Genomic DNA, 23,569 nt, shown 5'->3' on the forward strand with positions numbered 1-23,569 from the left:
GGGGCAGAGATGGTAGGTAGAGAATATGGGGAGGGGAGGGAGTCCGAAGAGTGGGAGCCCAGGGCTGAGGGAGGAGGTGAAGCTGGGAGAGGAGGGACTTGGGGTTTGGGGGAGGAGAGGGTGTGACCCAACGTCTTGGGGCCAGTGGGAGGGGGCTAAGACCTCGAGCACTGGCCTGGGAGGGGGAAGCGAGCGAGTGGAAGGATTGAAGGCAGTGATGGCTGGAAGCTGAGTGAGGGCCCCAGGCTGAAAGGGTTGGGGGAGCAGCGCCAGTCTTCCCCCCCACCCCCCCGGGAGCGCGGCTTGACTCGAAGCTGAGCACTCGGTGGGCGGAGGGGGAGCCGGGAGCGGGGGGCGGTGTCGGCGCTGGGGGTGGGGGGAGCTGGCTGGGCGGCTGCGCCGGCTCGGGCTCTGGCTCGGGCTCCAGCTCCAGCTCTAGCTCTGTTTTTTCTCTCCTGCCGCCGCTGCCGCGGGGCGGGAGGGGGGCTCGGCCATTGTGGGAGCCGCTCCAGTCCAGGCAGGGTGCGCCTGGCCGGCTGCCGATTGCCCGCTGCCCATTGCCCGCTGTCTGCTGTCAGTACCAGCTGCCGGCTCCCGCTGCCGGCTCCTCCTTCCCGGTAAGCAAGCGAGCAGAGGCGCGCCACACCAGGGGCTCGGGAGCGCACAGTAAGCGAGCGCTTTGCCGGGGGCAGGTGGCGGGACTGCATAGACTCGACTGAGGGAAGGATGGTGAGGTCGCGGCCGGGCCCTGGGCTCTGGGATCTCTAGGGATCGCAGACTGGTCCAACGCCGCAGGGGCGCGTGGGGTCCTGGGCTGGGCGCGGTAACACTGCTCCCCGAGCCCTCGGGGCACTGGCTGCACTGTGACGCCGCCGCCCCGAGGGGCTTGCACCCCTCGGGGCGCAATGGGGCTCTCAGTGTGTGCCCCGCCGGGCACCGGCCCAGGCCCAGGGTGGGTGTGTTCCGAGGAAAACGAGGCAAGAAATTGGGGAGTGGGACCAGGGTAGGGTGGGGTGCAATGAGGGGCCAAGAGCTCTTTCCCCGGAATCCGTATGGGAAGGTTGGGGCGCTGGCTTTGCTTGAGGTCAGTCCCCGAGGGCGAGGGGAGGAGGAGAAACTCAGGAGATCCCCGCTATCTCTCCAGCTTGGTAGCGGATCGTTTGATCTCCGAACGGCCTCATCGGGCCGTCTCCGGCCCCGATGACCTCTTTGGATGTGTTTCCTGCTCCCCTCGGCCTCGATCTGGGGCGGGGGCCGGGGGGGGGGGCGGCGCCTCAATGGGTGCTCTTTGTCATCCCTGTTCGCTGGGCGGACACGCGGGGCGGCTCCCCCCCTTCCGTGGAGCGGAGCTGAACCGAACGCGCGTGTCCCTGCCACAAAGCGGGGGGAGAAGAAGTGGGGGAGGCTGCTGGGCGGGGAGAAACCCAGAGGTGGGGGGCGGGGAGCCTGGGGATGAGCCCGAAGCCTGAGCCAAGGTGAGGCGCTTGTTCATAAAGGGGTCTGTTTCTGCAGCAGCTTGAATTTCTGACATGAAATGATGGGAAGTGGAGCAGGGTTTTATGAAAGGAACTGGGGAGCATTGAGATTTAACAGGTGTTTTATGAGGTCAGATGGGCATTTTCGAAAGAAGGTGGGTAAATTGCAAAAGAAGTCCGCCTGCCCCAGTGACTGACAGCAAACCTCCTTGGTAGGAGGCAAGGAGGAGACAAAGAGATGGTTTAAAAGGGAAAAAAAAAATCGGTTATTCCTGAAAGGGATTTAGTGTGTTGGAGAGGAAGGAGGTTTTTGAATTATGAAATGAGGCAAATGTTCTCACATGTCCAACCCCTCACATGAGGGGAGTCTACAGAATATTAGGGGACCTGAGCTACCCCGCTCCTCCCTTCAAGATTTCATCGAGCTGGATATTTTTCCCCCTTCTACTCCAGTTTTGGGGGGGTTGGGTGGGATTGGAAGACTATATATAAAGGAAGGAGAAGAGAAAGGAAGGAAAGCTGTACACCAAGCCTGAGCCCATATTGTATCTCACCCCTCAGCTGATAGCGCTTGGGGCAATTCACCTTTGGATATGCAGGGGTTGTGATCTAGGCCTGGAGATCTAGCTGAGGTGGAAATGAAGCAAGGAAATGGCTCAGGGAGGCTCAGGCTGCCAACCCAGCTGCTCGGTCCTCCTTGCTGCCATGAGAGGCTTTGCTGCCCGCCTGCCCTCAAAGGTTCAGATTCAGGCTGTTCTGCACTGGCAGGTGGTGGTTTCTTTTGTAGACTTGATCAAATGTTGTGCTCGTGACAGGTTGGCAGCTTTGGGGGGGGGGGGAGCCTGCTTTGGACCGAGAAAGGAAGCTCAGCATGGGCAGTGTCAGCCTTCCTCAGCCCATACGGTCTTCTGAGTGTGATTGCTGGTATCACTCAAGGACCACTGACTGAATTTCATTAAACTGAAATGGATTTGAAGGGGTTTGGATGAGAATGAATTGATTAGCAAGCGTGGCTCAGTCAGACACAGAATCCTAGTTTCTTGCCATTTTAGAGATTGCCTGAAAAATTAGTGGGTAGAACACTGGGCTTGAAGTGAGAAAGACATAGATTTCATATCTTAACTCTGAAGCTTAGCAGCAGGGTGATCATGGGCAAATCATTGCATTTTTGTAAGTCTCGGTTTTCTTATCTATAAAATGGGGATGCTAATGTCACAACCTATTGGGCAATTTGTGAGCATAAAATGAGATGATGAAGGTCAAGTACTTTGCAATTTTTAAAGGGCTGAGTTATAGAGGTTAGTCTGACTTGTTCCACATTTAGGATGGCAGAACTGACAAAGAACTTAAAAGATTTCTTAGTGTATACCAGGTCTGTATACCAAAGACAATATAAAAGAGGGAAAAGGATCCAAATGTACAAAAATATTTATACCAGCTCTTTTGTGATGACAAGGACCTGGAAATTGAGTGGATGCCCCATCAGCTGGGGAATGTAATGAAATATTATTGTTCAAAAAGAAATGATGAGCAGGTTGATTTTAGAAAACCCTGGAAAGACTTACATAAACTGATGCTGAGTGATATGAGCAGAACTAAGGCAACATAATACATAGTAACAACAAGATTATGTAAGGATCAACTAACTGTGTTGGACTTGGCTGTTTTCATCGATGAGATGTTTCAAGGCAATTCCAATAGATTTGAGATGGAAAATGCCATTCTCATCCAGAGGGAGAACTATGGAGACTGAATGTGGATTGAAGCATAGTATTTCCACTTTTTGTGTTTGTTTTCTTCTTCATGATTTTTTTCCTTTTATTCTGATTTTTCTTGTACAATATGATAAATATGGAAATATGTTTAAAAGAATTGCTCATGTTTAAGCCATATCAGATTATTTGCTGTTTTGAGGAAAGGGGAAGTAAGGGAGAGGAGAAAAAATTTTGAACACAGTCTTAACAGAAATGAATGTTGAAAACTATCTTTATATGTATTTGGAAAATAAAATGCTATTAAAATTTTTTAAAAAAGATTTCTTAGTATAAATCTTTGTTTCACAGATTGGGAAACTGAGGTTCAGAGTGATTTGAGTTATTTGCTTAGGATCATACAGTAAATTAGTGATAGAAACTTTTTCATAATCCATATTTCTCCATCCATTTCACCATAAATTACTCTTGCTCTCAAGTCACCCTGGAAAAATAAGGCATTATCCAAAAGCTTCTAGAGGGGCAGCCTCCTAGGAGCCTTTCCTCGTTATTATGCATCTGACTCTGGCAAACATAGATAGTATGGGAGAGAGCTTACCCTCTATTTTCTTCTTGATGCTTAAGTCCCAAGCTTGCCCTGCCTCATATAGTTTAGGCTTTGAGACTGGGAAAAACTTGCCTGGAATAAAGAAACGGCAGTGTCCCAGAGCTGTTAAGCTGATCTAGCCTGAGAGAGGTCCCTTTGCCAATTTCCTGTGTCATCCATTCCCATAAAAACTATGAATAAGGAGAAGACAGCCCAGGAAGAGCTTGTTCTAGCTCCCCTGGCCTATGTCTTCCCCTATGATGGTGGTAGTAGTAAGGCTAGCTTATATTTTTACCTTACCTTACAGGGGCAGCTGTGGAAGACTGGAAAAGCACTGTATTTGGAGTCAGAAGTTTGACTTATCCCTGTGCTACTTATTGGTTGTATAACCTTAAACAAGTCCCTTCTCTGCTTTGAACCTCAGTTTTGTAATCTTTAATATGACAGGGCTGGATGAAGTGGTTTCCAAAGACCCTGCTAGTTCTGGGCCTTTCTCCTCTAATGTCCTCAGGCCCTTTCTAGCTCTGACACCCCAGAGCCTGGTTTTAAAAAACGGGGTTGGGACAGCTAAGTGGTGCAGTGGATAGAGCACTATAACCCTGAAGTCAGGAGGACCTGCGTTCAAATATGGTCTCAGACATTTAACACTTTCTGTGTGACCCTGGGCAAGTCACTTAACCCCAATAGCCTCAGCCAAAAAAAAAAAAGAGAAAATAGGGTTGATCATACTTATGGTTTCTCATAAAGACAATCAGGTAGTCAGTCAACATTTATTGAGTGTTTCCTGTGGTCCAGTTGTCATTCTGTTGTTCCTAATCTTTGTAATCCCTTTTGGGCTTTTCTTAGCAGAGATGTTAGAATGGTTTGCCATTTCCTTCTCAAGCTCATTTTACAGATGAGGAAATTGAGACAAACGGGGATTTGCAACTCCTGACTCCAGGCCCTACACTCTATACAGTGTCCACTGTGAACCAGATACTGTACTAAATCCTAGGGATAACGAGAAAGACAAAAATCTTCTTTCTGCCCTTAAGGAATTCATCTGCCAGTGGGAGAGATAACATGCAAATATCTATATAGATATAGATATAAGCAGTGTAAATAGAAGATAATTTTTAGACCAAAGGAAGGGGATAGAGGAATAAGAAAAACCTCTTAGAAAAAGTAACACTTGAAATGTTTTTTTTTTAAATAAATTTTTATTGGCATCTTTTGTTATTAAAATTTCCCCTGTATCCTTCCCTACCAACATCAAGAGAGCTATATACTGTATAATACAGTTTTTAAATTTAAAAAAAAAAAAAGAAAAAGAAGAGGAAAAAATCACTGAAACAAATTAATGGATTGAAATCTCACACTGTATGTAATCTTGCAATATATTGAATGTTCCACAGCTATAGATCCACCCCCACTTCAATTAAATGAGGGGAAGAGATGTTGTCTCATACTTCTTTGAGGACAAAATTGTTCTTTGCTATTTTAAAACATTCTTTTTTTATTGTTTATGGTCCTTTCCAGTTACATTTTGTAGTCATTGTGCATATTGTTTTCTTGGCTCTGCTCACTTTTATCATGTAAGTCTTTTTATACTTCTCTATAGTCATCATATTCATAATTTCTTATAGAACAGTAATATTCCATTATGTTTATCCACCATGGTTGGTTTCGTCATATCCCATTTGGGGTGAATCTACTTTGTTTATAATTCCTTGAAATCACAAAATATGTGAGGACAAATATTTTGGGGGGTATATGAGGGTTTTCTTAACAATGAGTTTCTTAGGGTACATGGCTAACAGTGGATTCTTTGGGTCAGAGGGTATGGATATTTGAGCTACTTTATTTGCATAATTCCAAATTTCTTTCCAGAATGGTTGTACTAATTAACAGCTTTACCAACAAAGCATCAGTATGCCTATCTTTTCATAGCCCCTCCAACACTATTCCCATATTTTATCATCTAGGCCAGTTTTCTTGGTTTAAAGTGAAACCTCAGGGGTTTCCTTTTTCTTATTATTAATGATTTAATATGGTTGTTGACAGCGTATGAACTGTTTGTTTATATCCTTTGACTTTTTATCCGATGGTTTTATAAATAGTCTGATATATCTTGGCCATTGAAGTATCTCATTTTTGCAATTTTATATCACCTCTCTTGGACACATCTTCATTGTTACCCTCTACCTTTCCATTACCTTTTGGTGACTTTTAACTTTAAGTTTTTAGACTGTATGATATTCCATGACCCAAAGGCATACAGCTTCATTGGAAGAATTTGGGCATTAAAAAGATGGGCTTTTGTTTCGGGGACATGTTTAGGAATCATTAAAAGCACTGCACACACACACACACACACAAAAAGCACTGCACAGATTTCCTAAAGGCTATTCACTGTTCACTTCTAGGCCCATTTTGTTAAATATTTAACAACCAGCCCTGGAAGAGGTAGGGGTAATATATGCATGACATGCTTTTAAAAATCTGTATTATTAACAATTTTTCATCACATAAGACTAGACAACCAACAAAACAATAAATCAGGCCCTGATTTGTAGTGTTTGCAGATTTCCAAGAAGTAAATGCTCATACTGACAATTTAATATTTGGCTCTCATCAACTAGCACATCATCTGTGATCCTAAGTATATCTGGGTTAGTCATCTAACTGTATATCATAATCTAGGTAACTGGCAGTTTTAATCCACTTAGTTTTTTCTGTGTGGATAGTTAGATCAAATTCTTTTAAGCATTTATATATCTCATTTTCAGATATGCAAACAGGACAAAAATACAATCAATCTAAAAGTCTGTTATTATTTATAGTTACAGAGTACTAACTACCATAGATTTGTGGGACCTTAGAAATCATCTCATTTTATAGATGAAGAAACTAGGGCCTAGAGAGATGCCTTAGGTCACATAACAAATTATTGGTGGAGCTGAGACTTGAACCCAGGTCTCCTATTTGCCAGTTCAGGGCTGATTCTGTTACTGTATACTATCTTTGCTGTACATCTTGGCACTTAGTGTTATAAATTATCTTGTTCCTTTTTTCCATTTCACATAAGGTATTCTTTCCTACAGATAAAAATATAGGGGTAACTAGGGGGCATAGTGAATAGAGCCCTGGCTCTGAAGTCAGGAGGACCTGAATTCAAAACTGCCTCCAGATACTTACTAGTTGAGTGATTCTGGAGGCAAGTTACTTAATTCCTATTGTCTAAAAAAAAAAAAAAAGGAAGGAAGGAAGGAAGAAAAAGAAAAGATGAATATATAGAGAGTGATTAAGGTTCTGACTGAATCCTATAATCTTTCCACTTTACTATTCCCAGGGTGATTTCCCAGTGTAACACTATTGCATGACAGCAATAACCTAGGTGGCCAGTCATAGGTCCACAGTATTTAACGACTCGTTTGATGTTAACTTGGATTTTGATAACTGGGAGGGGCCTTCATATAAGATGACTGTAAGAAAAGAAAGAAAGAAAAAAAGAACAACTACCAACAAATCTCTGGTAACTGTGAAGCACTTAAAAGCTGTTTGATTTCTAGAATGAATAATCTCCGATGTGCTTATGCCTATTTTCCTGATAAGTAAATTGAGCCTCAGAGAGGTCAAGTAACTATCATTTTGATGCTGCTTTAAGATTTTCAAAGTATACTTAGTACTAGTTGCCTTATGTTATCCTACTTCACAGGTTTGTAGTGGGGAAGAGTACTTTTTTTTTTTTTTTTTTTAAAGCTTTTTAAATGCTATAGAAATGTGAGTGGTTCAACAATATCCAAATGAATTAAGCAAGGTAGAGATAATTATCCTCACATGGACAGGAGGAATTTGTCTAAGGATCAATTTATAGAACCAGAACAGACCTGGGAAGTTCTCTACCCCTTATTGTGTGTGTGTGTGTGTGTGTGTGTGTGTGTGTGTGTGTGTTTAATGTTCCTTAATACAGAGTCTTTGTTTTGAAAGCTTCCTCCATTTCTACTTATTTATTTGATTATATTTCCACTATCAGCTTCATTTTGTTTTATTAATTTTTGTGAGGCAGTTGGGGTTAAATAACTTGGTTAGGGTCACACAGGCTATGTCTGAACTGGATTTGAATTCAGAACCTCCTGACTTCAGGGTTAATGTTTTATCTACTGCCTCATATCCTTTATTTTATAGATGAGAAAACTGAGACCCAGATGATTTGGCCCAAATAAACATAGAAAGACCAGTTCTGATGGACCTGGCCATCCTCAGCAACGAGATCAACCAAATCATTTCCAATGGAGCAGTAATGAACTGAACCAGCTATGCCCAGAGAAAGAACTCTGGGAGATGACTAAAAACCATTACATTAAATTCCCAATCCCTATATTTATGCCCACATGCATTTTTGATTTCCTTCACAAGCTAATTGTACAATATTTCAGAGTCTGATTCTTTTTGTACAGCAAAATAACGGTTTGGTCATGTATACTTATTGTGTATCTAATTTATATTTTAATGTACTTAACATCTACTGGTCATCCTGCCATCTAGGGAGGGGGGGGGGTAAGAGGTGAAAAATTGGAACAAGAGGTTTGGCAATTGTTAATGCTGTAAAGTTACCCATGCATATATCCTGTAAATAAAAGGCTATTAAATAAAAAAAAAAAAAAAAAAACAACCCCCCCCAAAAAAAAACAAAAAAAACAAATAAACATAGAAAATAAGTATAAGGATTTGAATCCAGATCTTCTGATAGCAAATACATTGTTCTGTCCACTGGACAGTCTTGAAGTCACAGAATGACCTAGTGGCAGAGGCTGGACTAAATGCCAGTTCTTTTGACTCCTAGCCCATTACATTCTTCTGAGCCTTGGTCTAATCACACAATGTATGCTTGTCCCTGCAGATCACAACCCCTGAGGATTCCCATATCAGCTCGTCTCCATCACTTCTGGGGAGATGTCTTCTTCAGACGAAGAGACCCTCAGCGAGCGATCGTGCCGGAGCGAGAGGTCATGCCGGAGCGAGCGTTCCTACAGGAGTGAGCGTTCTGGGAGTCTGTCTCCCTGTCCCCCTGGGGATACCTTACCCTGGAATTTACCTCTCCATGAGCAGAAGAAACGGAAAAGCCAGGACTCTGTACTCGATCCAGCGGAAAGAGCTGTGGTCCGAGTTGCTGGTAAGAGCAGCCGCTGAAAGGCATTTGATGGGAGGACTGGGCTTTTCCTGAGCTCACATTCATTACTTTGGGGGTGGATGGGCGGAGACTATTGGTAGAAGTTTTGATTATGCTTTTGAGTCTGATATGGGGCACTTGTCCTCAGGCCTGCCATGTGATTTAGGCACCCTAGACTTTCCCATAAGTGTGCCTGGGTTGGGTACAATGTGATTCTAGGCATTAACCCAAGACTTTTCTTATTTTTCTTGACTTACTGAAGTTGTGAAGAGGTCATTTTGTTCCGTGGATTCCTTTATGGCTATATTATGTCACATTATTATAATCATCTTTAGGAGGGCAATCAAGGCAGGGAGAAGACTAGAAACCAGGTCATTCAAGGGTTGTTTGAAGAAACTGAAGGTTTTTAAACCTGGAGAATTGAAGGCTTGGACAAGGTCATCAATCATTCAAAGAGTTGCCTTGAAGGGAGAAGCATTAGGGAGCTCCATGTAGGCACTTAGAGAGAGGCAGATTTTGTCTTCGATGTCAGGTGAGAGTTCCTAAAAGTAGAACTGTCCAAAGTGGATGAGGCATCTCAAAAGGCATTCAAGGAGAGACTAGATGACTGCCTCTTTTCTTTTTCATTTTTAATAGTATTTTATTTTTCCAAATACATCCAAAGATAGTTTTCAACATTCACCTTTACAAAACTGTGTGTTCCAACTTTTCCCCCATGTCCCCTTCTTCCTTCCCTCCCTCTCCAAGACAACAAGAAATCTGATATAGGTTAAACGTGTGCATTTCTTCTAAATACATATCCATATTTGTCATCCTGTGCAAGAAAAATCAGATCAAAAAGGGAAAAAATTAGAAAGGAAAAAAAAAAAAACCCTGAGCAACTAACCACCACCAACAACAAAAAGATTGAAAACATTATGCTGTGTTCCACATTCAGTACCCTGTTTCTGGATGCAGATGGTTCTCTCCATCACAAACCATTGGAACTGACTTGATGGTCACATTATTGAAAAGAGCCACATCCATTAGAATTTATCATTGCTGTGTACAGTGTTCTCTTGGTTCTATTTTCTTTCCTCAGCATCAGTTCATGTAAGTCATTGCAGATAGATGACCATTTCTTGACAAAGCTGCAAGGAGATTTTCCAGCTTAAGATGGATTAGATTCCCCCTGAACTCCCTTCTGATTTCTGGAATCTAGGTGGCACAATATATAGATTAGTTAAGCTGGAGTCAGGAAGATCAAAGTTCAAATCCAGCCTCAAACACTAGATGTGTAACTCTTGGCAAATCAGTCTCAATTTCCACATCTGTTAGATGGCACAGTGGATGGAGCACCAGCCCTGGAGTCAGGAGGACCTGAGGTCAAATCCAGCTTCAGATGCTTAATACTTACTTGCTGGGCAAGACACTTAATCCCAACTTCCTCCCAAAAAAAAAAAAAATTAAATTAAAAAATGAAGATAATAACGCCTACCTTCCTTGCTTTTTGTGAAGATTAAATGAGATAACAATTATAAAGTGTACTGCATAGCACCTGACTCTTAGTAAGTGCTATGTAAATGTTAGCTCTTATTAATTCAGCTCTGGGAGATGTGATTCCATGAGAACTGCAGATTCCCTTTCCTTTGCTTTAGGATTGACTGGGCCTCATCAAGGCCTTGCAAATGCTGCATCCTACAACAGATGAATTATCCAGCTTTTCTCAAGAAGGAGAATCTTCCACAGAACCGTTTCCCTTTATGAGGAATCAAGTGCTTCCTGTGGGCATTGGACATTGTTATAGTCATCATAAGCTCATAGGATTACAGCTGTAGGGCTAGGGAGTACCACTGAGGCCATCTAGTCCAACTCCCTGTTTTACAGACAGTAATAATAAAAATAGGTATTTCAACTATTATATAAAACATATTGTTTTAAAGTTTGTAAAGTACCTTTCTCAACTGACCCTCATAATAGCCTTGTGAGATAGATGCTATCCTGTGAAGACCAAGTTAGCACCTTGGATACCTTAGAATCAGCCAGAGTCAGGAGAAGCAAAAGTCCTTGGTCTTTATTCTTGGTCTTTAGGGGTTGGAGTGAATTGGATGGATGAAGGATCTCCACGACCTTCTTCTTCCTTGTCTACCGCCAAAGTGACCCTGGCTAGTCTTACTCCACTCCCTAGTCCCTCCTACAATTCTTGGTATATACCAATTATTGAGCCAGCACAGGATAGTAGGAAGGGCCATTTTCCAAGCATATGCTTATAGAGTATTGTCCAATTGGTAATTATCCTTAAGTGCTTGTTTGTCTGACCTCAGTGCATTAACTCAAGAGTTTCAGCCCTTTACATTATCCTTACCCTCATCTTACAGATGAAGAAACTGAGTCTGTCAAGTATTATTACATCATATCTCTATGCTGTTCTATATGAAGACCACGTATTTTAAAATCAGCCAGAGTCAGGAATTCAGGTTAGGGGAAAATCGTCAGTCTTTATTCTTAGTGAAGAAAGATTGGAGGTGGAAGGGAATTGGCGATAGCAATGTGTGCAGCTGAGTCAAGAAGCTAGCTAGACCAGCAGCTAGGAGTATGGAACCCAGGCCCAATCTCTCCCAGCTTCTCTTCCTGTCTCTCTCTCTCTGCCTCCACCCACCAAAATCATCATTTCCTCTACAACACATCAGGACTTTTACAGAGAGTGTGCGGGGGCCATTCTTTATCCATTCATGTTTATTAATAGAATATAGCCCAATTACTATTTAGCCTTAAGTACTTGGGACCTCAGTGCATCAACTCAAACCTCAGCCCATTACAGTTCTAAAATCTGTAAAGCACTTTACATTATAGTTTCAGTCAATCCTCACAACATCCTTGTGAGATAGGAGCTATCATCTCCCTAATTTTACAGAGAGAAACTTAAGTGGAAAGGAAAAAGTAGATTTGTCAAGGTATAGAAGACCAGAACCAGAGGAATAGAATCAGGGCTGGGAAGAGCTATAGAGAGTACAGAATCCCAGAATCTCTGAGTTGGAAAGGACCTCAGGATCTACTTTCTACTACATACTTGTCATTTTACAGATGGGGAAACCGAGTCACAGAGAGGGGAAATGACCTTGGTCAAGGTTATATGGGAATCAGAGACAGAGCTGAGACTCAAATTCAACTCAGAAGCTGATTCCCACACAAAGGCTTTTTCTTCTGTCCTGTTCTATAGTTGAATCTTCATGGTATATTCTCATGATAAGGCATTCTTGCATCTAATTTGGTAAGAAAGAATGGTCTCCTGCAATATCTCATGTTCTTAAAACCATAGATCCATTTTTTCCAATCATATATATATATATATATATATATATATATGGTTTTTGACATTTACTTTTTATAAGATTTTGATATCCATTTTTTTGCTCTTCTTCTCTTCCTTTTCCCCTCCCCCAGAAAGCAATCAATATAGCATAAGTTATACATTACAACGATTTTTTAGTATTCTATTTTTCCAAATACATGTAAAAACAGTTTTTAACATTTGTTTTTGTAACACTTTGTATTCTAAAATTTTCTCCTTCCTTCCTTTACCTCTCATCTCCCCATGACATCAAACCATCTGATATAGGTTAAATATGTGTAGTCCTTTTAAACACATTTCCTTATTTGTCATGTTGTAAAAGAATAATCAAAACAAAAGGGGGGGAAATACAAAAAAGAAAAAAACAACAAAAAAGTGAAAATAGTATGCTTTGATCTGCATTCAGACTTTGTAGTTCTTTCTTTGGCTATATAGCATTTTCCATCAGAAGTCTATTGGAATTGTCTTGGATTATTGTTTTGCTGAGAAGCACTAAGTCTATCACAGTTGATCACTGAACAATGTTGCTGTTAATGTATACAATGTTTTTTTGGTTCTGCTCACTTCACTCAGAATCAGTTCATGTAAGTCTTTCCAGCCTTTTCTGAAATCAGCCTTTTCATTATTTCTCATAGAACAATAACATTCCATTATATTCATATGCCTCAGTTTGTTCAGCTATTTCCCATTTGATAAGAATCCCCTTAATTTCCAATTCTTTGACACCAGAAAGAGAGCCCAGCAGTGTCTCTGGCTCAATTAGGACACTGACCAGGACATAGATGGAGGATGTTGAGTTGCCAAGTAGAGATGAAGGCTTGAACACATCAGAGATTACTGGGATCAGGGCAGGTGTAAAGCATAGCAAAGTAAAGGAAAAAAGAAACAAGGAGAAAAGGGAAGAGAGAATGGTTAGGGAAAGAGAAGAATAAGATAAAAAAAAGAGGTATCAATAATAGTACTTGGTAGAATTTGGATGTGTGCGACTGCCTAGGGACTCTCAGTGTTTGCTAGAGGTTATTTATTGACTTAGCATTGCTAATCTTTCCCCAAAAAATATTTTCTTATGAGCTCTCTCAAGAATATTCAGTGGCTCCCTGTTGCTATACCATATCGGAACTCTTCTGTGTGCCTTATACACAGGTGTTAATGATCTGCTGCTATCCTAGTTATTGGTTCCCAACACAGCTTTGCTATAACCAGGCCAACTGTCATATTGTTTCCTGCACATTCTTTGTTCCCACTTCATTGATTTGGCTCAGACTGCCTCTCTAACCTAGGAGGTACTCCCCACTCATCTAAAAATTCCCCATAGTTTAAGATTCAGATCAAGTTCTGTCCATTTAAGAAGTCTTTCCTAGCTTCAATAATATATCAGGCCCAATTGTTCTAAGTTCTTATAGCCCAACACAGTTCCTTGGTGCCTCATAATTCTAGATGTAATTGTACATTATATTACTTAATAATTGATTATTGCCTCCAGAGATGGGACAAAGCCTGTGTTTTCCCAGGTAAAGTTTGCTTTATTGTATTTGAAATTTTTATCCCCTCCTCTCAATGTGTTACTGCCCCCTTAGAAATTTTAAGCCCATAATAATACAACTTTACTTATCAAAATGCATACTTTCATGTCAAAGATAGCAGAATTTTCTGGCACAAAAACAAGTATATTTATAGAAAATCATATTAAATGTTTCTGTACTGCCCCCTCCTGTGTAGTACACTCCAGCCAAATGACTGTATTGCCTGCCCTGAGTTCTGGCTCTATTTATCTCTCTGAACTAGATTATGAATTATAATACAATAATAACTGACATTTATATAGTATTTTAAAGATTTCAAAGATGTTATTTAATCTAGACTCATTCAAAGAAAATTAAGTTGTCTTTTACTTCTGAATCCTTTAACCTGGTATTGGCCACATCAAAGGCATTTGGTAATTACTTGATTGATTGATACATATAATTTTATTACATCACAGTGTCATATTTCACAGGAATACAGAATCTCAGCATTTTAAAAGGACTCCCAAGGACAGCTAGTTCATCCCATGCTTGAGCAGAAATTCTTATTTTAGTCTAGTCTAGCGATCTGGGGTTGGTTAGATATGCTTGGCTAGTTGAATCTGCTGTGCTTCCTCTCTCAACAAGCAAAACAGCTTGGCACAGAGTGGGTGTTCTAAAACTCAGTGGATTAATTCCCCCAAGAACTGGAGGCATTTTTTTCTGTTGGTTCAGTTTGGAGGTGATCTTCCAGATAGGAAGGAAGAAGTAGGGTGGATGGCAAGATGGTGGAGATGAATGGAACGTCCACATCTTCTGGTCAGCCACATATGGCTCTTTATTCCTTTCAAGTTTATTTGATTTACAAGGAACCAGTCGGCTCTAAATCAGAAGTAGATGAGATATAGATTTGCTCCCTCACATTATGACTCAGTTCCTTGCGGCTGCGCCTCCGGCTTCTGAACCACATATTTATTCCTTCTCTCTTTGAGAGGCTGATTCCAAGTACTTTCTAGCTCAAAAGTACACCAATCTCCACCATGACCATTTCTGGGGGCATGTGGCTTTGCCATTTATTCAGTATAGTGATCAAGTTCAGGTTTTCTTCTGCATTATACTAGCTCTTTTCCAGGTTCACATACTTGTTTCTCTTCTTTCCAAAAAGGTTAGCTCAGGAACTCAACATTGCCTAACATCCTTCCCTCCTGCTTCTAGGAGGGTGAATCCAAGGCCCTCAGTGTCACTACTGAAAAATTCCCCTTGTACATGTAAGTCCCTCTCTGGGAATTTCTTGAACATTCTACCTGAATGCTGCCTTCACTTTGGTTTTATGGACTCTTTTCCTTTTGAGCTTTAAAGGCCCACCATTGCTTCTTCATGGCTGACATTCACAATCCTTGAAACAATAAAAGATAGCTAACAGGTCCCATTGAGACCATGTATCATATCCCATCTAACCATCTATCCTTATCATCTTTTTACCATACAACTTAACTCCTTCACAAATGCACTTCACACTTTTTCAGACTCTGGAAACCATAACTAATACCAATATTATCATACCTGGCAAGGGTATTTTCCATACCTGGAATGGTGTGTCAGGCAATACTCAAATCGCTTTCCTCACCATCTTTATAATTTCCTAGGCCCAAATACCCTTTCTTCCTTCCTCCCTTCTTCTCTTCCTCCCTTCCTACTTCTCTCTATCCCTATTTCTCTCCATCCCTCTCTGCCTTCCTTCTTTCTCTTTCTTTCCTTCCTTCCTTCTTTCCTTCCTTCCTTTTCTTTCCTTCTTTTCTATTTCTCTCTCTCTTCCTCCCTCTCTCTTTCTCTCTTCCTCCCTCCCTCCCTCCCTCCTTTCCTTCCTTCCTTCCTTTCTTTCTTTTTCTCTCTTTATTTTTTTAATTTTATTACAGCTTTTTTATTTTCAAAATTTATGCATAGATAATTTTTCAATATTGACCCTTGTAAAACCTTGTGTTCCAAATTTCCCCCCTTCTCTAGATGGCAAGTAATGCAATTTATGTCAAATGTGCAATTCTTCTATACATATTTCTACAATTATTGTGGTGCACAAGAAAAATCAGATCAACAAGGAAAAAAATGAGAAAGAAAACAAAATGCAAGCAAACAACAACAACAAAAAAGAGTGAAAATGCTATCTTGTGATCCACACTCTGTTCCCACAATTCTCTCTCTGGGTGTAGATGGCTCTCTTCATCGCTGAACAAGTGGAACTGATTTGAATCCTCTCATTGTTGAGGAGAGCCATGTACCTTAGAATTGATCATCATATAATCTTGTTTCTGTGTACGGTGATCTCCTGGTTCTGCTCATTTCACTCAACATCAGTTCATGTAAGTCTCTCCAGTTCTCTCTAAAATCATCCTGCTGATCATTTTTTACAGAACAATAATATCCCATAACATTCATATACCATAACTTATTCAGCCATTCTCCAATTAATGGGCATCCACTCAGTTTCCAGTTTCTGACCACTACAAAAAGTGCTACAACAAACATTTTTGAACATGGGGATCCCTTTCTCTTTCTTATGATCTCTTTGGGATATAGACTCAATAGAAAAACTGTTGGGTCAAAAGACAAATGGCTATAGACAGTTTGATAGCCCTTTGGGCTTAGTTCCAAGTTGCTCTCCAGAATGGTTGGATCAATCCACAACTCCACCAACAATGTATTAGCATCTCTCATCCCCTCCAACTTCATCATTATCTTTTCCTGTCATCTTAGCCAATCTGAGAGATGTGTAGTGGTACCTCATAGTTTTCTTGATTTGTATTTCTCTGATCAATAGTGATTTAGAACACCTTTTCATATGACTAGAAATAGTTTCAATTTCTTCATCTGAAAATTGTCTGTTCATATCCTTTGACTATCAATTGAAGAATAGCTTGTCTTTTTTTCTCAATCGTATTTTATTTTTCCAAATACATATATAGTTTTCAACATTAATTTTTTTAAACTTTCTGTTCCAAATTTTTCTCCTTCTCCTTCCCCCTCTCCCCTGCCCAAAATAACAAGCAATTTATATAGATTAAACATGTGTAATTCTTCTAAACATGTTTCTATATTCATCATGTTGCACACACATAAAAAAAAAACAGATCAAAAGGGAAAAAAATAACACAAGAAAGGGAAAAAAAACAAGCAAGCAAACAACAACAAAAGGTGAAAATATTTTGCTTTGACCATATTCAGTCTCCATAGTTCTCTGGATGCAGAAGGCATTTTCCATCACAAATCTATTGAAATTGCCTTAAATCACCACATTGTTGAAAAGAGCCAAATCTATCACAATTGATTATCACCTAATCTTGTTATTACAGTGTATTGTGTTCTATTGGTTCTGCTCATTTTGCTCAGCATCAGTTCATGTAAATCTTTCCAGGTTTTTCTGAAATTAGCCTGCTCATCCTTTCTTATAGAACAATAATATTCCATTGCATTCATATACCAAAACTTATTCAACCATTCTCCAATGATGAGCTTCCATTCAATTTCTAATCCTTGTCAGTACAAAGATAGCTGCTACAGACATTTTTGTACATGTGAGTCCTTTTCCCCCTTTTATGATCTCTTTGGGAAACAGACCCAGTAGGGTCTGATGATGGATCAATGGTTATGCACAGCCCAACACCCTTTCTTGTCTGCCACTTTCCTTTGTGTGTTGTCCCCCCTATTGGGAGGATATCCTCGTAGTTAGGGACTAGCTTGCTTTTGTATTTGTATCCTTAGTAACTTGGCTATTTATAATATTGTTTCTCATCCATCCATCTATTCATTCCTACTTCTAAATCTTCCCAAGTTAGTTCAATTAAACTTTCAATGGATGCCATGGTTCTTAGTCCCCCTCACCTATGAATATTCCCCAGCATATCAATGATGCTTCCTGAATGAGGCATCCATCAGATAACACCCTAGATGTGTTTTGGATTGCACAGAGGACAGCATATCGGTGATTTACCTCTTTTTTGGACCATTAGACTTTAAATTCAACCAAAATTGGATTGGCTTTTTTGGCTGCTGTATCATGCTGCTGTATCATGCTGCTGACTCATGGCGAGTCTTTGTTCTTTTGAATTGCTCTTTAGCTCTTCCTCACCTGTCCTATACTTGTGCTATAGATATTTTGAACCCAAATGAAAGACTTTCATATTTATGGCAGTTAAACTTCATCTTAGCTAGAAAACAGATTCCACCATAATGAGACCTTTTGAATATTTCACAGTTATGTGATGTATTAATTTTCTGTTAGTTTCATCTTTTCTGCATATGGAGTGAGTATGCTGTGTATTGACTTATCCAAGTGACCAATTCTCTTCTTCCTTCTCTTCTCTGTGGCCAGTGATATCATGACCAGATATCCAGGTTTGGAGTCAGAGAATGGATTATGAATTTAGAGCAAGAAGGGATCTTAGAGGTCATTGTATCCAACACCCTCACTTTCTAGGTAAAGACACTTGACTTGCATAGGTTCTTAGAGCTAGTAAATGTCTGAAGAATGATTTGAACCTCAGTATTCCTAACCCACTGTCCAGAGATGCTCATGCTCAATCCTGGCTCTGTTGCTTATTCCTTTTGTGGATAAGTTACTTGACCTCCACAGGCTTCAGTTTCCTCATTTGTAAAATGAGAGGGTTTGGACTGATTGGCCTCTAAATCCCAAATGTAGCTCAATGTTATGACCTTAAGCATTTATGAATCTTCTTGTATTTGGTCAGCATTCTTTTCTGTACCTTGTCGTGTTAGAAGTATGTATTTTCCAGGAGCCTCACATTTAGGGAACCAGGTTTGCAGGCGTGAAACATCTAGGGATAATGACAAGTCACAGGGAAAGAAGAATAATTGTGGACTCAAGCGATGGAGAAAGGCCTTCTGGAAGAGCTGAACTTTGGAAAAATGGAAAAAAAATCTTGATAGGTAAAGAAGATATATAAGGAGCACTTTTCAAATGAGGGAACAGCAAGGGCAGAGGTGCAAAATTGGGAAAGCTCTCTCATGGGGAGGAGGAAGAGGGCAAGAACTGCTCTGCTGAGGGAGGAGAATTGTCAGTGTTGGGACTCCATGAATGAAGCATTGGATGGGTAAGGTGAGAGGACGCTAGAATTTTGAGTTGGCTAATTTTGATCTGAGCTAATAAGCACTAGTGAGGTATTGACTAGTTACTTTTGTTTAGGTTCCTCAAGGCTCTTTTGGGGTTTTGTTTTGTTTGTCTTTTCATAAATGAAGTCTGTGAAGAGATGGGAAAAAATTGGGGACCCTACCCTGGGGGATGAGGAAATATATTACAGAGAGGACCAGGTGGTATTTCAGGGAGGTAACAAAAAACCTGAGGCTGTATATACATAGCTGGTTTATTTTCTTTGCTAAGCTATTTCTCCCTTAGGATGTTCCAGGTGTTCATTGTAATCTGGTATCACCAAGACACAAATACCAGTGGGAGTCCATGGTGTGCCTCAGAGACAGGTTCATAACTATATAAGTATCAGGGGAAGGGGAAACTGAAAGGGTGTGACCTATAGATTGAGCTATATGAGTTCCCATGAGAAGGGGAAAAGAGAAAGAAGGAAGAGAAAGTGGGGAAAAGGAAGAAAGAGAAAGAGAGAAAAGGACAGAAAGACAGAGACACACACAGAGAGACACACAGAGGAGGTGAGGAAGGAGGGAAAAGAAAAAAGGGAAGGAGGAAGGGGACAGAAAGAGAGACAAAGAGACAAGAGGCAGAGGAAGAAGGAAGAGAAGGAGGTAAAGGAGGGAAGGGAAAAGATGGGAAGAGGTAGGGGGGAAAGAGAGAAAAGTGGGCAGAATAAAAGAATTAGGGAGGGAAAAGGGGGGAGAGACAGAGAGTATGTGATCATATGTAAAAGTTGCTAAGGAACTTTAGCACACAGAATGTCAGAATTGGAAGATTCTTAGTGTACAGAAGCTTAGAACAGAACATTGCATGTCAAAGCTGAAAAGGACTTTAGAATTAAAGGATTTTTGAAAATAGAATCAAGTAAGAGACCAACTAATAGAAAGCCCTCATTTGATTGATTGGGGAAACAGGTCCAGATTGGGAAAGAGACTTGCCCAAAGTCACGTAGCTTTGGCTTTGATGTCCTGCCTCATGTTGATGTTAAGGCAGTATCTTGAGGTAGGACTGATCCAGCAAAAATGCGTGCAAAAAGGATTTCATAGAATCTAGTTAAAAATAACTTGTGAGTTGCAGCTGGCCTGCAATGAACAGAAAAAAGAAGGAAGGAGGAGAGGCTGCTGAATCTGACGGCTCTGTGCTGAAATATTGATAACCATTTTGAAATGATGTAATGGGGATTTAACCAGAGATTTCAAAAGGCAGACTATCCTCTGGAAGACACCCCTGCCTGACAGCTGGAGGAAGGGATGGGGGAAAGATCCCTTAGTTCTTTTTGGGATATTTAGGCTGCAAAGCTGTCAGCAATTTTTATCCTCAACAGGAAATGAAATCTTTTTAAGGTCTGGTGGCCAGCTGTGGCCTATGCCCTTTTATCGTTCCCCACCAGGGAGGGTCTAGATCTGAAAATAAAGAAGGGGCTTAGGACCTTGTTTCACCAAATTCAAAATTTTTTCTCCAGTCCCACCTGGTGTGCTGTGTCTGGTTCCCTAGATGCCTCTTTCTTGGGAATATTACTGATGTATATGAGCAAACAGGACCTCAGGCTGCCCAGCCTTCAGCCTACTAGACCTTTTTCCTCTCTTCTTCTGAACCTTTCTTGGTTGGACTTCCAAAAAGTGGGAATACAGGGGGGTAGGTCCCTTTTTTTAGCTCTCTCCTGCTGCTTCCAGCCTCAGTATAACATTGCTTGGAATGTTCTTCTTTACCCTAAGTTCATCTAGAAACAAAAGCAAGAGTTTTTGAAAAGGCATCTAAGAGAAGAACAGTCAAATAAGACATCCTGAGCTGCCATTTGGTTAAAGAAGGAACCCTAGTTTGTGTGCTCCCTGACTTGTTCTAATTTTTTTTTTTTTTTTTTTTTGGCTGAAGTGATTGGAGTTGTGTCACACAGCTAAGACATATTAAGTGTCTGAGATCTGATTTGAACTCACATCCTCCTGAATTTAGGGCTGGTGCTTTATCCACTCCGCCACCTAGCTGCCCCTCTTAATTCCTTTAAAACCTTATAATAGCTTTTAATTTTTCAAAATACTTGTAAAAATAATTTTCAGCATTCACCCTTGCAAAATCTTGTGTTCCAAAATTTTCTCTCTCCCTTCCCCCTTTTCTCTTCCCCCTTCCTTTTTCCCCTTCCTCTAGACAAGAAGTAATCCAATGTAGGTTAAACAGGTACATTCTTTTAAACATATTTCCATATTTATCATGCTGCACAAGAAAAATCTGATCAAAAGGGTAAAAAATGAGAAAGAAAAAAACAAGCAAGCAAATAACAACAAAAAAATTGAAAATACTATGTTGTGATCCACATTCAGTTCCCATGGTCCTTTCTCTGAATGCACTTGACCCTCTGCATCACAAAACTATTGTAATTACCCCAAATCACCTCACTGTTGTTGTTCTAACTCTTCAGTTTCACATTCTCACCTTCCCTCCCAACTTGAGAGGCAAGGATACTCACTTTGTTAGTCCTTTCTGGTTTTAAGTTTCTATCTACTTTGGGTGAAGGAGAAAGCATGAGCTAGTGGAAAGAGTTCTAGGATGGGAAAATTTGAGTCTAAGCCCCAACTCTACTGTTTACTGACAGTATAACCTTGGATGAATAACTTTCCCCTCTGAGATTCAGTTTCCTAGTTTACAAATTGGGGGTAATTCCTGTCTTTTCTGCCTCCCAGGGTTATCCAGGATATGAAAAGATAATATTGTACCATGCTTTGCCAATCTTAAAATATTAAGTGCCAACTATTAGCTGTTATACTTGCACTATTTCCCTTACAGGGTCACTGTGGGAAAAATACTGTGCATATCTCAATGGTCCACACAAATATGTTTTTGTCACGAGCAGGAACAGAATCTTGGATGCAAAGCATCCTAGAAATATGGGCTAATGTTAGTTTTTTTCTTTCTTCCCCCCATTTTAATGGCTTTTTATTTTACCAATATATGCAAAGACAGTTTTCATTATCCACCTTTGCAAAACTTTGTTTTCAAATTTTTCTCCTTTTCTCCCTCAATTCCCTCCGATAGATAGCAAACAATTCAATATAGATTATATATATGGTGCTATTATTTTTATGGTTGCTGTTGATCATATGCTATGGTTTGAGTTCTCCTCAGGGTAATTTTCATGAACCCATTGCAAGTTTGGAATATCCCAATACAGTTTACACTATCATTTCCATGTATACAGAGTATCCTAAAAGTCTTGGGGCAGGTTTAAACTAATAGAGCTTAATGCTATTTATTAAGTGTCCTTTGGGAATACTTTGTATAAAGCCCTTTGCAAACTTGAAGATGCTCCAGAAATGTGAGCTATTGGTCCCACCCAGTTTCCAGGTCTTTATGGTTCCCTATACAAGCCCCAACCCATGGGGTCTGGGATAGGGTCCTGGATGCAAAGCAGGGAAGAGGGTGAGAATCTATTGAAGGAGAGTTTCCCAGAAGGCTGTGGAGAAATCATGCCGGAGCCATTGCTGAGAGGGCTTCTGAGATCAGAAGGTGAATTCTCAGGGCTCAGAGAACAGTAAATCCCCATGCCTTCCTTTCCTGCCTGCCTTCATTGCACTCCTTTCCAGTGATGGTTCCTCTTAAAGTATTCTTCCAGCAAGAAGGAACCCAGCACCAGAGTCAGCTGATGGAACTCTGGGTTTATAGTCAGTGAGACATTTGCAGTATTGGTCTATTTGTATAATTGCTTTTTTTTTTTTTTTTTTTTTTTTTAAAGAAAGGAGAGTTCTATGAAAGGAAACAACTATAGCAATGATCTAAAAAGTATCAAAATCATTAAAATTAAATTTAATGCAGTTTAATATTTGCTGAGAATTTATAGCATTTGTGCTGCACTCTAGAGAATCTTTAGCATTTATTCTGGGAATCTGATTTCTGAGTTGGTATTTCCAGTCTTAGACTTGGCTTAGATGCCAGCTTTAGGTACTGATGTGTTGTGTGACCCTAATCAAGTCATTGAATCTCCCTCAGTCTCAGTTTCCTTATCTGTAAAATGGAAAAGATTATAGAGTGCTTCCCATGTGCCAGATATCGTGCTAATTATTATGTCATTTCACCCCCACAACAATCTTGGATGGTAGGTACTATCACTACCCCTATTTTACACATAAAAAAACCCAAGGCAGGCAGAGATTCATGACTTGTCTGGGGTAGTTTCTGAGACCAGATTCGAAGTCGGATTTCCTGACTCCAGGCCTGGGTGCTCCATCCACTGTGTCACCTAATTGCCCCTCAGGAACTCCCAGCTATTACCTACCATACAGCATTGTAATGAGGATCAAATGAGATCTTTCTAAAGTGCTTTGCAACCTTAAGTGCTATTCTGTACCAGTTTACTACTGTTATTGTTATTGACATTGTTATGATTAGAACCGCCATCTGTGCTCAGCTTGGGCTGGTCCCTTCAGCCCTCAGCCCTCTATTTACAAAGAAAATTGTCTTGTCATGTCCCTATCTACCATGCTGAGAAGACCTCAGGAGAGTTCCCACAAACCCACCTTTTAATTCTATTCAGCAAGTAATTATTTTTTATATCAGTACTATTTTCTTTTAACTGAATAGTAGTTTATTTTTTCAATTACATGCAAAGATAGTTTTCAACATTCATTTTTTAAGCTTTTGAGTTCCAGATTTTTCTCTTTCCCTCCC

At 40.6% G+C, this 23,569-nt stretch overlaps 1 protein-coding gene across 7 annotated transcripts in view; it reads left to right on the plus strand.

The window, feature by feature from the left end:
* The first annotated feature begins 393 nt into the window (after positions 1–393).
* MACF1 (microtubule actin crosslinking factor 1) overlaps positions 394–23,569 on the plus strand; it is a 398,054-nt gene continuing 374,878 nt past the window's right edge. For 3 of the 7 annotated variants that reach the window (XM_031962206.1, XM_031962223.1, XM_031962212.1), the window contains exons 1-2: positions 395–617; positions 8,656–8,928. In XM_031962206.1, coding sequence (XP_031818066.1) covers positions 8,709–8,928 — 220 coding nt within the window. In that variant the 5' untranslated portion in view covers positions 395–617; positions 8,656–8,708. Of the gene's footprint in view, positions 618–8,655; positions 8,929–23,569 lie in introns of all 7 variants that reach the window. The other 4 variants (XM_031962221.1, XM_031962222.1, XM_031962224.1 and 1 more) reach the window with 3 other exon arrangements.

The sequence above is a fragment of the Sarcophilus harrisii genome, chromosome 3 (genome assembly GCF_902635505.1).
Source record: "Sarcophilus harrisii chromosome 3, mSarHar1.11, whole genome shotgun sequence".
NCBI classification, from domain to species: domain Eukaryota; kingdom Metazoa; phylum Chordata; class Mammalia; order Dasyuromorphia; family Dasyuridae; genus Sarcophilus; species Sarcophilus harrisii.